The sequence below is a fragment of the Ramularia collo-cygni genome (genome assembly GCF_900074925.1).
Source record: "Ramularia collo-cygni strain URUG2 genome assembly, contig: RCC_scaffold05, whole genome shotgun sequence".
NCBI lineage: Eukaryota > Fungi > Ascomycota > Dothideomycetes > Mycosphaerellales > Mycosphaerellaceae > Ramularia > Ramularia collo-cygni.
The window spans coordinates 224,311-237,661 of NW_019716259.1; the positions used below are offsets into that span (position 1 = coordinate 224,311).

Sequence of the window (13,351 nt, forward strand, 5' to 3'; positions counted from 1 at the left end):
TGAGATGGACTTCATGGCTCCATAGTATTTCAGGGAGGGGAGACACAGATAGAACCGTGTAGGACCGAATGGCTTTGCATCAAGAACAAGGCAGATGTTTTCTCCGGATTTCCCCTCATTCTATTCACATGATCACATCAATGCAATGCACTACTCGCAGGTACATCCGATGGCATGGACGCTGCCAGAGTGAGCACTCTCGCCGACAGTTGAACCTTGGTCTATTCGGACTGTCTTGATGTCATCAGTCGAAACTAATCTTCTTCCCACTGAAGACGACCGGAATGGCCTTCTTCTCCTTTGCGGCCTTCGCCGCCAGCCAACTGGGATGCAGTGGTCCGCTATCATCCCGCTTCTTTGGCTCCTTCTTCTCGCCCTTTCTCGGTCCARGCGGAGCGGCATTAGCAGCATTAGCAAACCGATGTGGTTTCTGCTCCACGGCACCACGTTTTGCGTCCCAGCCTGTGCGTGCGTCCGGGGGAGGTTTGGATTTTACGTGTTTTGCTCCCGCACCATACTTTTTTTCCCAAATGGCCTGGCGAGCGCGCTGTCCGCGACGATTCTTTCTGGCGGGAGCAACGTCCATGTCCGAGTCCAGATCTGATCCGGAACCGGAGATGTAGCCTCCCATTGTCAGTGAAGGGAGGAAAGCGGATTTCTTGGCGGTCGCCACTGCTGTGGTCGACTTTTTCTTGGGTGGCTCAGACTCAGACTCGTCGTCTGACTGGGATAGATCTGCTGCCCGTTCGTTGCGCTTTGAATACTTCGAGGTTTTCCTGGCAAACCCCTCGTTCTCCAGCCTTCGCTCCAGCTCTTCCAAGTCCGATGTCTCTCCCATACCATAGTCGTCGCTGTCTTCATCGTCTGATGCCGCCAGTCGTCCACGGTGAATGTCCATCTCATCGTCCGAATGCTCGTCGCTCTCTGCCATGGCATCCATATCCTCCTCCTCCACATCTTCCGCCTCCTTCACAGCCAGTCGCTTCCCAGATTTCTCCGCATCCTCATAGTCCTTTGCTCGCAACCTCTTCTTCTTGACCGGTGCCCCTACCTTGTCCACAATCCCAAACTCGCGCTTGACATTCGCACATAATGCCGGAAAGACCGCCTTCACCCCAGCAGCATTACACAATCGCGCATTCACATTCAAAGCAGGCGCCTCCATGGGCAGAGATTTCGGCGTTCGAATCTCGCTCGGTAATTCCAGAGAGGTAGCGACCGCTTTGATCTTCATCAACGATTTGGCGAGGAAATGCTGCGCGGCGGTCAAGGCATCCAGTGTCTTCAGCGCTGCGACCTCTGCATCTATTCTCTCCGCCTCTTTCACATCCTTCTGCGCGGTCGCCGTCTTTTTCCTTCGTCCTAACTTTTGTCTCTCCGGTCCTTTGGCTGCTTTGAATGCTTTGGCGAGCTGCTCGGCGCTCTCGTTGAATGCGCCCACAATTTGTCGCAGTTTGCGGAAATCCTTCCTGGGTTTCGCGTCTCCATCTTCTAGGTTGTCGTCGCGTTTTCGTTTGGACATTTTGGCTGGGATGTATTTTACACGAGAGGAAAGTCAAAGAAAGATTTGAGGATACAAAGTCCGAAGTCCGAATCCCCCAGGGTTAGGGTTGGGGTAGTGTGATTCGAGTTTTCGGCGGTGATGGGTCTTGAATCATTGCAAGCAACACCATGTATAGACACTTGTAGATTTGAGGCATCAGAAGGAGCAATTTCAATCAATTTCGTGGCAACGTGACCGAACATGGGCGTTTAATACTGAAAGAGTCCAGTGCACTCAACCTATCACGCATTGTTTGGACTCGGGTCTGAATAGACGCACAAGGTGATGGTCTTCTCAAATGTTCGATTCAGATCGCTTTTGTATCCCGTTCGCTCGCTACCTGTAATATACAACCAAAGCCTACACGCTCATCAAACAAACAGCACACGTACGAGGTCGGCCGTGCAAGTCATACCAAACTTTCTTCTACCCAACTTTAAGCGTTGTTCTGCACAATCTCCAGGATGATGTCTCGAGCCTGCTCAACACCGGCCTTGTCTCCGGTGATCTCAATAGCCTCGCCCTGGTTCTGGTCTCGAGGCACTTGGATTTTCGTGCCGGTCTTCTTGCGGATCTCATTTATCTGGCTTCCACCCGGGCCAATGACATGTCTGTAAGCCCGTGGGTCAGGGAGGATGAGGAATCCAGTCGTGTCCTGCCTTGAAGCTTCCTCAAGAGCACGCTGAAGCTTGGCGCAGGCGCTAGCAACCGCCTCGGATGATGGTCCTGCAAGAGTCCATGGGATGTCGCCTTCCTCGGATGAGGTGTGGAGAGAGTGAGACTCCCATGAGTGACCGCCCGCGGATGGGTCGTCGGTGATGAGAGGAAGTGCGCCGCCGTTTGCGCGAGTCGGAGCCGGAGCCGTTGGCTTCGGCGGAGGTCGCTGACCATTGTGGTCCACAGTCACCTTGTGGTCGTTCCTCAGACGGCGGAAGAACTGACCGTTGTCCGCAATGACGTGGTGGAGACGACGGGGAACCTGCACGGTCTCGCCCTCGAGGTCCTTGGTGAGCTCCAAAATGTGAGCCTTGGCCTTTTCAACATTCTCCGGTCTGCCCTGAAGGCGAACCTGTGAGCGCTGCGGACCTGTTTCGGTCTGTCTTGGGACATTGATCGAGACGGCGAACTGCTGCTCAAGTTGTTTGCGCGTCTCGCCTCCCCGACCAATGAGGAGCCGGTGCTTCTCAGGCTTCACCTCGAGCATCTCAGTAATCTGTGACTCCTGGTCGAGGACAAGGGCCTCGATAGCGGCGCAAATGCCATCAACAACGGATTGTTGTCCCTCAACACGGATCGTGTTACCCTCCTGGTCGCTCTTAGGAAAGCGAATAATGCGGTTGTGAAGACGCTGGTCCTCTGGTCCCCCAGCTTGGAGTATTATGTTACGCACGTTGGAGCCTGAAATTCAATGTTAGCATGGTGGATATAACATTCGGCAGGGGCAGCCTTACCGCCGGTTCCAATAATCAGACGATGGTGCCTCTTCTCAACCTCGAGGTTACGAGTGACGGTATTGTCGAAGACCTTCGCCTTCTCCTCAATGAGCTTCTTGGCCTCCTCCACGGACTTCTTCGATCCCTTGATCTTGATCTCCGCGCGGCCGGATGGACTAGCTGCATCCCTGGACCCTGGTACATCAATCTGTGCACCAGTCTCGAGACGCAAAGCGTCCATCTCTTTGCCCCCAGACCCGATGAGTGAAGGGAGCTGGCTCTGCGCAACGGAAACGGTAGCGGTGTGCGAGTTGTCCTTGACGTACTGCAACAGGCTCAAAATCTCGTCGCGACAGGCATCAGCTCCACGGCTTGGTCCCTTGATGATGACTTCGTTGGGCTGCTGCTGGTTGCCACGCTTAGCGGCCGCGGACTCCTCCGCACCGTCCTCGTCGGTACCCTGTCTGTTGCGTGGGAAGTTGACGCGAACACTGTATCTGTCCTGAAGTCTGTTGACTTGGCTGCCCTGAGCGCCGATGAGGTCGCGGTGGTATTGTGCGGGGACATGCAGATGGTGAGWGGTTTCATCTTCGAACTTCTTGGCCAACTCTAGCACATGCTTCTTGCATGCGTTTGCTTTGGCTTCGGGGCCCTTGATCTCACACTTTCCATCATTCAGCTGGATGTCGACATCGAACTCCTCGCGCAAACGGTTGATATTCTCTCCCTTGCGACCAATCAGGTGGTTGGCATGCTGCTGTGGAAAATCGAAAGTTAATGTGAAACCGCGCTCAAGCTCGTCCTGTTTCTCTTGCTCAATAAAGGCAAGAAGGCTCTGCATGAGGCCATCCACGGCGTCCTGTGGTCCACGAAGGGCAACGTTTGGAGCTGGTGCACGTTTGGCGTTGGCTGATCGGGGGCCGCCATACTGCACCTGCACAGGGATGCGGTCACCACCAATGGACTGGTGGTGACGGTCGACATGTCGTCGGATCTTTTCGTGGAATTTCGCAGGAGCCTCGACATCCCTTGAGACAATTTCAGCGTTACCGCTCATGAGAGCCATAATCTCCTTCTGAGCATCTTGGAGAGCCTGCTGGAAGGCCTTGGCTTCTGCTGCCTGTGGTGGGGCTCGTGGGAATTGATATTCCGGGGAAGGTGCACGATCCTCATAGACGAGAAGGACCGGCAAGTCGCCTTGATCATCCGGAATGACAACGCGCACGCCGTGGTTTTCGCGAATCTGACGAGCAGCTTGATCCCGAATGTGAGCGTGGTAAAAGGGATCAACCTGAACGGGCTGGAAGCGAGATGGCGGGTGTGCACCGACCAGGCTCATAATGTCTGCGCGTGCTTTCATTGCGGCCTTGTTGTCTGGTGCGTAGATGTTCCACAGCCCGTTAGCGTCTGGTACAATGCTGGCATTGTGAGTGCGCTCCAGCTGCTTGACTGCCTGCTGTTGCTGCAGGTAGCGCGTAACATCGCGGGCGTGGACCTGAGCACCTCGAGGAGCACTTGCGAACTGGCGAGAGATGTCTGCACTGGCCATGGTCATGCTTGATGCCAAATCCATAACACGTTCCTTGGCTTGGTGAAGGCTATCCGCAGGTCCRATGAGATAGAGGGTCTCGGAATCGTCATGATCAGGTGGAAGAATGATGGAGCAGCCAGTTTCCTTGACGAATTCGGCGAGAGAGGTACCCTTGTCACCAAAAATGAACTGATGTCTGTTACGTTCGACGGGCATCTCTTCCAACATGAGCTTTCTCTGTAGCTGCTGAACCTGGCGGTCGATCTCGGCACGGGCCTCTGCAACAGCTTGGCGATCGCCTGCAATCGAGATTGGGAGTCCTGCTTGAGRCGTGAAAGCTGCAGCCGTTGAAGCAGGAGCCTGTGTGTTCCAGGTGTGATATTGCGGGATTTGCATCTGCAGGTTACGTCCTCCTTGAAGGGTGGCAATCTGCTGGTTCAAGAAGGGGTAATACTCCGCAGGAACGTGCTTCAAGCGCGTGTTGGCAGTCGAGGTGTGCTCATTGACAATCTTCTCGATATCCTGCTTGGCCATCTCCACCGCGAATGGATCGCCCTCGATCTGAACGTCGACAGTGGCGTCCAGATCGTCATCATCGAGTATATCTGCAGCATCTTGCTTCGTGATGTTGATTTTGGCGCCGGTCTTCTTTGAGATGGCCTGAATAGTCGCACCCTGCTTTCCAACAATCTTGCCACGAACGCCAACGGGAATGGGGACTTTTTGGGATTGCTACGCATGCCGTCAGTATGCAGTTCGGTATTTAATGCTTGCGTAGAACCTACCTTGGCACACAGCTGCACAGCAACCTCCTTCAACGCGATGCGGACAGCGTCAACTGGACCAGAACCCTCAAAGATGATCAAGTTGTTAGGTCCAGACTTCATCTCGACATTGGCCTTTGAGCGCTTGTTGATCTCGCGGAGGACCTCAGCGACGGGTTTCTTGAGCTGATTCTTGGGTGTCAACATCGAGGAGTGGAGCTGAATGCGCTCGCTGAAGCGACCAGGGAGGYTCATCTGCGGAGTTGGGCCGCGCGAGGATCCAGCAGTAGAGCTCGGGGTAACGAGTCCGGAAGATGGCGCGGATGAACGAGGAGCAGCGGCAGCGACACCATTGGACACGCCGTTCGCAGCCTTTCCGACAGCAGCCGGCTTCTTCGACCACATGCTCGGTGCGGCGGCAGCAGGAGTCTTGGAAGCACCGAGGGCGGGGAAAAGCTCCTCGTTCTGAGTGTCGAGTGCGGGTTTGGTCGAGGGCTTCTGCTCGCGCACCGGCTGCTTGCCGGCAGCCTTGCCAGACGCAGCGGATTCGGCGGGAATGCCAGATGGCGGCGGGTGAGCCACAAACTCCTCATCGGGAACCTCCTCGAGTGTCACAGTAGGGTGCGCGTCTTCAGAAGCATGCTTTTGCATCAGCCGCTCGGCGGCAGACAGGCTGTCGGCGCTGGAGCTTCCACCATTAATTTCGGTCGAAGCCATGGTCAGGAATCCGGTTCGAGTGGCAGTTCGGGGTTCTGGAGGGACACGAAAGCGAGGCGTTGTTGTCGGTTATGTGCAGGGCATGCAGCTTGTGTGTCGCGGAGAGGCGGGAGGGTGCAGCAAGATGCAGTGTGTCGATGTCGATGCCGTGGAGACGGATGTTGGTTAAACGTATTAGAACATCTCGAGGTAGCATTTGGTTGGACCCCTATGTAAACTTTAAAGCGCACTAGCGATCACGATCCCTGGGCCGCACATGGCAAAGCGTGGAAAGTTCTAGTTTCATCTTAAAGCACATGCAGATGTTGTTTAATTCACGGTTCAATTCATCGCATGACTGCTAAATCGTTCATCTCATTGGTATCGATGCGTGATCCACACTGATCATGCCTCGCGCATTTCCCATCGATCCTCCATCATCGAGCTGCTCAACAACTTTCAAGACCCCCCAAGACCGCCCACCGAGCATCATGAGCACTATGACAGGCATATTGCTCTCGATATAGACGAGTTGACAGAGGTCTTCAGCCGCCGTTTTGGTGGTTCAGTGTATGTTCTTTGGGATGGGAACCACAGTTTCATCAATCTCTGAAGCTCTCCATGAAGCTCTTGTGAAAGGCCGTGATTCTCGAGACCCAATCCGTACCGGGCGCCAGGAAGGTCGTCCGGAAGTGCAAAGTGCCCTCCTTCTGACCGAAGCCCGAGCCGGGCACAATGCACACTCCCGTGGCATCCAGCAATCTCAGACAGTAGTACTCGTCAGGAGACTTGCCTTCCTTCTTCGCGGCCTCAATCGCCTTCTCGGATAAAGTGATCGTTGGGTACAGGTACATGCTGCCCTGTGGCGATTGGCACTCCACGCCCTCCATCTCCTTGAAGGCATCGTACAGAGCCATGGCACGCTTTTGTAAGTTCTTGAAGGTGGTATCGTACTCCTCCTTGTAGAGCGCGTAAGATGGCTCGCCTTCGACGGGCGGATTGACCATCAGTTCGACCAGACATTGACCAATGACTGGTGGACAGAGCATGATGCTGACGAACTTGTAGATTTGAGCGACGACCTGCATCAATTAGTATGCCTCTCAAGATCATGTGTTTGCTCCTCGACTCACCTCGGGATCGAATCCAACCATCTCGTAGTAGCCACCTCGGTGTCCGCACTCGCCGACCATGCCCTTACTGATGCTATGCAAGCTTGCCAACTCGATGTTGTCGAACTTGCCGTCCTTGTTCTTATCCCCACTCTGCAGCGTTCGTAGACTCTTCTTGAAGCTGTGGAACTCGCCCTCGAACACGTTGGTCTGGTAGACCTCATCGGCAAGTACAACAAGCTTTTCCTCTGCAGCAAGCTCAATGACAGATTCAATGTTGCTTGGAGGCAACGATCCACCTGTGGGGTTGCCTGGGTTAATAACAACAACCGCCCGCACATCGATGCCCTTCATCTGTGCCTCCTTCAACGCCACACGCATGCCCTCGACGTCCGTACTCCAGTTGGTCTCCTCGTTGAGGTAGTATGGCACGACCTGGGCGTTGAGCAAACTCAAGGTTGCAGTGTAAAGAGGGTATTGAGGGATCGGGACGAGGATGCCAGTCTGAGGGGTGGCGCAAATGACACTCATGAGAGCGTTGACGCCCGCACTGGCACCTGCACACAGATATACGTGTTCAGGATCTGCAGGGAAGCCATCGCGCTTCTCGATGAAGTTTGCAACGCTCTTGCGGATTCCGGGCGCTCCTTGCGACTGTGAGTATGCGCCTACACTCTTGACGTCCTTCRATAACTTGTTTGCCCGCTCGATTGCATCGCTGTTGTATCCCAGGCTGCTCTTCAATACATCCTCATGCTGTAGTAGCAGAGGGTTCTCGACCAAGCTGGCTACTTGTCTGAAGAATGTGATGGGCTTCTGATCGAGCTGTTGCGGGTTGCCGATGTTCGCACTGACTACGGAGTCGAAAGGCAGGTCCTTGCCTTCGCCCTTGGCGAGCTGAGCACGGTATTTTTCACTCTTGACGGCCAGCTCTCCACGCACGGCATACTGTGCCTCCTTCACATGTGGATTGATGTTGTTGATACTCAGACTGCGATCGCTGGGGTTGGAGGAGTTGGAGAAGAGGCGTTGCTGCACAAAGGTGGGGAGGAGCGCCGATGCCATGTTTGTTGAACGTGAGTTGTTTGTGGATGTGTTCGTAAAGAGAGGGTGTGCAGTTGAGGACCGGCGGGATATAGCTGCTCGCCAGTGAAAGTGATGTTGCCTCCGATTTGTTTTTCTTGCCGCATGTGACGATAAGAAGAAAAGCAGGTGCTTAGATTCACAGAGGTGGAGCTMCCCTTTGGGCCGAGATCGGAAAGATACGGCTGCGTTCATTGTCCGCAGCTTCACGCTATGATGGCTTGACGTGGAGGCGAATGAAGTTGAAGAGCTGCCATCGATCCCAAACTTCGATGACTCGGTCTGTCGTGGAGGATAAGAGATGCCTTTCCGATCTCACCCCGCTCCTTATCTGAAAGAAGCCTCATTCCGATGCGGTCGATCCCAAGCACGCCTCTCGGAGCGACGTAACCTCGCATTTCACCCTCACTTGAAGTGATGAAATGGAATGCAGACCCTCATCATCCTGCTGGCTATATGCATAATAAGAAGCTTGCAAATCGTAGGATGAAGGTACTGTGCTGCACCCAGGGCACCTCCCCTGGCGCTTGCCCTCGCTACCCATTTCCACTTCGGTGAGCCCCGTTTTTTTAAGCTCCCGCGTTATCGATAAACGGGACATTCTTGAACTTTGGGTTTCCTGCTGAGCTCTTCACTCATCAACTCACCTCCTAACAATGTGACAGCAGGCCAAATCTTATCATGGAAATATCTGCCGAGAACCCGGCCGGCGTCCTCATCTCCCGTGCGCACTCTCCCGACCGCGCCGGCATCATTTTCCGCGAGAAGGTGCAATTGCGACCGCTTCTGCTCCGCCCAACTTCGCCGGATCCCAGCTTGAACGCCCGCTCAAAACGACAATACGCTCGCCTTCAAAAAGTCAAGGCAGCTCGAAAATCTACCAAGCCGAAGCCTTTGTCCGCAAAACAGAAGCGTGCGTTATGCATTTATGATATACCAGCGTCGCAACAGAAATACTCCATATACGAGCCACTGCACACCATGTGGTGTACTTATATGAGGGAGGTGCTGGGAGAGCGCTCGTATGTGGATGCCAATATTGCTGGGCCGCTGCTGATTTCGGCCGACTATCATGGAGCGTTGTTAGAGGTGGCGAGGAGCAGATGCGTGAGTCGCGTCGGGTTGAGAGGGATCGTGGTCAAGGACACGAGATTCACGTTTGAAATGATCACGGAGAACAACGAGGTGAAGAAGGTGCCCAAGGAGCATACACTGTTCAAGTTTGAGTTGCCGCGTAAAGAGGAAGACTGCAAGGCGATGGTCTTCGAAATTCATGGCAGTCAGTTTGAGAGTCGGGCGCCAGACCGGGCGAATAGGAAATTCAAGATGCACATCGACCCGGACCTTTGATGAAAGAGCTCTGTGGAAATTGGTTGACTTGTGGGAGATGCCCTCTTAGGCCACTCGATGCGGCAAACCAGCCGGTGAGGGTGCTTGCTTGATGAAGGCAGATACCTCGCAGCGAATGGTATGTCATTTGAGGCTGGAACTGCCCGTCATCTGCTCACGCCTGAAGCTCTCAAAGACTTCCACCGGCAAGCTCCCAGTCACCATGGCGAGAAACTTTCCTCAGGCAGCTCACTGCGTTATTACTTCAGCGCGAGTAGAAGTATATCTCTACTGGTCCACGTTCACCAGAGAGCTCTGGATCTCACAGAAGAGACAAGCTCTAGCCTGGACAGTCAGACGTATCAATCATGTTCACTCTCAATTTAGGCACAGTGTCCTTCAGCCGCGGCTGATGCTGCACGCCTCCCCACCAAGAATGGACTTGGCGATGTAACCTCGCGTGGGTGTCGCGAAGGATCGTGATCCTTGTCTACACTGCAGAATATACAGTGTCTGGAGATATCGGAGGACCTTCCTCCCCCGTCCGGGCCGTTATATCCTGCAATGGGATAGGCTGTAATAAGCCTATTGACGGAACCTCGGGAGATGCAAGGTCTTCCGATGTGTCAAGACATTGTACAGCGTTTCTTTGCATCGGAGATTATTCTTGATGGGCATTGATCCGCTTTCAATGTAGCCTGGCGAGAATTGATTCGCTGCCTATGCACCAGCACTAGGATGCTCGAGAGGATTCCGTGGGTCCAGACAACCTCCCATGCAAAGAGACGCTGCAATACCCGAGTCGAGTTCACTGAACGATTGCCGGAAGAGCGTAGAGGTGTGGCGGGCATATACATAGATAGCTTCCACCACCCCAGATTCTCAATTAATCATTGATTGAACTCCAGGATGCGTATTTTCGCACTCACAGCCACAGCAGCGCTGCTCTTTRGCACAGTCTGTTCATCATCGCTCGGCCAAGATGAAGAACAACTTTCAAGATTGGCAGAGCAGGCATACGTGCAGACTTGCACTGCAAATCCTCCCGCATCGTATGGGCATAAGCAGCAAAAGTGTTCAACGAAAACTTTACGCGTCCGCCGCAACTACTCCCACCTTAGCACCTCTGCACGAAAACACTACATATCTTCCATAATCTGCCTCCAATCCCTTCCATCTCGAACGCCATCTCATCTCAGCAACGGAACGCGAACCCGCTATGACGACTTTATCACAACCCATATCAATCAAACTCTAACCATTCACTACACCGCTTCATTCCTGGCCTGGCACAGATACTATATACACGCGTTCGAAACTGCTCTCAGACAAGAATGCGGATTCAAGGGAGATCTACCGTACTGGGATTGGTCGGAGACTGCACGTACAGGACTTCTCCATAGCGAGCTCTTCGATGGAAGTCAAACTTCTCTAAGCGGCAATGGTGCAGCTATCCCAGGACCCCAAGAAGATATCATGCTTGGTGCAGCACAGGGACTCCCTCCAATTTACCTGCCCACAGGTTCTGGAGGAGGGTGTGTCAAATCAGGCCCGTTCACGAAGATGAGCATCAATCTTGGACCCGTCTCTCTAGATCTTCCAGGTGGAAAGGTCGGTGGGCCTCCGACGGGAAATCCACTAGATTTGAATTCGAGGTGCTTGAAACGAGATCTTGTGGATGCTATCAATCGGCGGTATGCGAATGCTTCATCGATGCTCAATCTCATCAACGGATCCAAGACTATTGACGACTTTCAATTGACCATGCAAGGCGCCCCGGGAAGTGGAGATATCGGCGTACATGGCGGCGGACACTACAGTCTTGGAGGTGACCCAGGCAGAGATGTGTTTGTAAGCCCTGGAGATCCAGCATTTTGGGCACATCATGGGGGAATTGATCGGATGTGGTGAGTGCGACCATTCTTTTGGCATGTCATGTAGTCTAACCGCCTTCAGGTKGATATGGCAGCGACTTGCCCCCAAATCTCGCGAGTCCGGCTCGGGTGCGATATCAGGGACCAGGACCTTTCTAAACAATCCTCCAAGCGAGAATGCCACGTTAGAAGACCTCATTGAGTTCGGGTATGCTGCTGGACCTGCGAGACCGATCCAAGACTTGTTATCGACCACAGCAGGTCCGTTTTGTTATGTTTACCTTTGATCGGACAGTACGAGATGGAGATGTCGACAGAAAATGAACGATGACAGGAATGAAAAGGGAGAGATAAAAGTATGCCAGGTGGTAATGGGCAATTGCCCTTACAATGTCAATTAAGATAATACTCGGGTATTGTAAACTCGCACAGCAAGGTACTACTCGGGTATTATGAACTCGCGCCCTGTCCCACACTCTTGAAATATCAACCAAAACTCCGCCTATTGAAGGCCCCCTTCCCCATGGTTGTTCCTGGTCGTTAAAAATCTAGCAGGCCAAAGACAATCGACTGATTGAGCTCGGATGGTAAAATGTTGTTGATATCGATCACACTCTTGCACTCTCAAGAAAGCCGCTTAAAGAGTGATTGGGATGCAGGAGAGGGTTGGGTTGATGTTACCCTGAAAGTGATGTTAGCAATTGAAGTTCCATGATCGAGATTTAAAGCTTCAACATACGTTCTGGTTGGTAGGGCAGCAGAAGGTGTTGCCGTTGTTGCACTGAGGTCCGGAGATACCACCAGCGGCGATGATTGGGATGTTGAAGTTGGAGAGGGAGCAAGAGCCACCGAGGACATTGCCGAGGATACCGCTCGAGACGGAGGTGACGTCACAGCAAGAAGTCTTTGTGTTGGCGGCGCAAGACTTGACAGRGGCGCTGTTGATGGAGACGTCACCAAATGAAGGTCCGGTGGGCATGGCCGAGACGGCGGCGGTGAAAGCAGCAATGGCGATGATGGTGAACTGCATGTTTACGGTGGTGGTTTTGATTGGTTGGTTGGTTGGGTTGAAGTGATTGAAAGTAATTGAGAGTGAAGGAGTGTAGTGTAGTGTAGTGTAGTGTAGTGTAGTGTAGTGGAGTAGATGAGATTGTTTGAGTGGATGAAGAAAGAGACTGATGGGTGGAACAGGAGTGTTTACTTATACATCAAGAAGGATAACTTCTCCTTTGCTGATGGCACGCTCAGCGAGGGGTGACTGCTGTCGTCCGCAGTCGACGGTAGAGAACCCTGGGTAGGAAGATTGCGACGTTGCAAACCTCCCTTTTGCCTGCTGTGGAGAAGATGACGGATCTTCGCAGTGCACGTTGAGGGTGTAGCCATGCGTCCTACACTCACACAAAGAGCTGAGAAGGACCTTTGGGTTCCTGAAGATCAGTGTAATAACGCGTTCGCATCCGATGGTACGCGCCATCACGCAACGGTAAGGCTCTCCGCGCTCCGATGACTAACATTTCGTTTTGGCCACGCCGTGCGTTGCAGCGTGCATCGGTGTGCTTCTTCGATGAATCTATTATTGAGAATTGAGTCCGTAATGCCTACTCTCTATTTCTGACGTTGTTGGTGTATACGGAATGGAGGTGAAGTTGACGCAATTCGAGCATTCACTCGCCAAATTTTAGCGCGCTCATCTCGGAACGCGGCCCTGCGCGAGGAAGGAAACTTCAAACCGCAGATCCCGTTTCATCTTATTTTCGCACAGACAGCCGGCAGTGGTCGCGTGGATATTCAACGTTCATGTCGTTGTTGCCACGACGTCCATCGTCTCTACACGACCACCAATAATTATCGCCTCCCATGCTCCAACAGCAACGGTAAGGGTCAAACTTCCAGGATACTGTCAGAGATATCAAGCATAGCAATGCAAGGAACGCTTCGTGAAATCATTCATCCGCTATGTACGGTGCAAAACTCTGGGATATCCAA

General features: G+C 53.2%; 6 protein-coding genes; 2 read left to right on the plus strand and 4 right to left on the minus strand.

Moving 5' to 3' along the window:
• Window positions 1–244: 244 nt before the first annotated feature.
• On the minus strand, window positions 245–1,522 carry RCC_03804 (uncharacterized protein; the record flags this gene model as incomplete). Its single annotated transcript, XM_023769087.1, has 1 exon — window positions 245–1,522. The coding sequence occupies one exon, from the start codon at window positions 1,520–1,522 to the stop codon at window positions 245–247; it is 1,278 nt and encodes a 425-aa protein (XP_023624855.1).
• A 457-nt stretch (window positions 1,523–1,979) lies between these two features.
• Window positions 1,980–5,988, minus strand: RCC_03805 (related to RNA binding effector protein Scp160; the record flags this gene model as incomplete). XM_023769088.1 has 3 exons in its annotated part: window positions 1,980–2,941; window positions 2,995–5,239; window positions 5,293–5,988. 3 exons carry the CDS (start codon window positions 5,986–5,988, stop codon window positions 1,980–1,982), a joined length of 3,903 nt encoding a protein of 1,300 aa, XP_023624856.1.
• Window positions 5,989–6,569: 581 nt separating this feature from the next.
• Window positions 6,570–8,144, minus strand: RCC_03806 (probable ALT1 Putative alanine transaminase (glutamyc pyruvic transaminase); the record flags this gene model as incomplete). XM_023769089.1 has 2 exons in its annotated part: window positions 6,570–7,049; window positions 7,101–8,144. The coding sequence occupies 2 exons, from the start codon at window positions 8,142–8,144 to the stop codon at window positions 6,570–6,572; spliced, it is 1,524 nt and encodes a 507-aa protein (XP_023624857.1).
• A 699-nt stretch (window positions 8,145–8,843) lies between these two features.
• Window positions 8,844–9,512, plus strand: RCC_03807 (related to ribonuclease P protein subunit p29; the record flags this gene model as incomplete). The annotated part of the gene is made up of 1 exon (XM_023769090.1): window positions 8,844–9,512. The coding sequence occupies one exon, from the start codon at window positions 8,844–8,846 to the stop codon at window positions 9,510–9,512; it is 669 nt and encodes a 222-aa protein (XP_023624858.1).
• An 888-nt stretch (window positions 9,513–10,400) lies between these two features.
• RCC_03808 (related to monophenol monooxygenase (tyrosinase)) lies at window positions 10,401–11,652 on the plus strand (the record flags this gene model as incomplete). XM_023769091.1 has 2 exons in its annotated part: window positions 10,401–11,398; window positions 11,448–11,652. 2 exons carry the CDS (start codon window positions 10,401–10,403, stop codon window positions 11,650–11,652), a joined length of 1,203 nt encoding a protein of 400 aa, XP_023624859.1.
• Window positions 11,653–12,002: 350 nt separating this feature from the next.
• RCC_03809 (uncharacterized protein) lies at window positions 12,003–12,395 on the minus strand (the record flags this gene model as incomplete). XM_023769092.1 has 2 exons in its annotated part: window positions 12,003–12,047; window positions 12,105–12,395. 2 exons carry the CDS (start codon window positions 12,393–12,395, stop codon window positions 12,003–12,005), a joined length of 336 nt encoding a protein of 111 aa, XP_023624860.1.
• Between the last annotated feature and the right edge of the window lie 956 nt (window positions 12,396–13,351).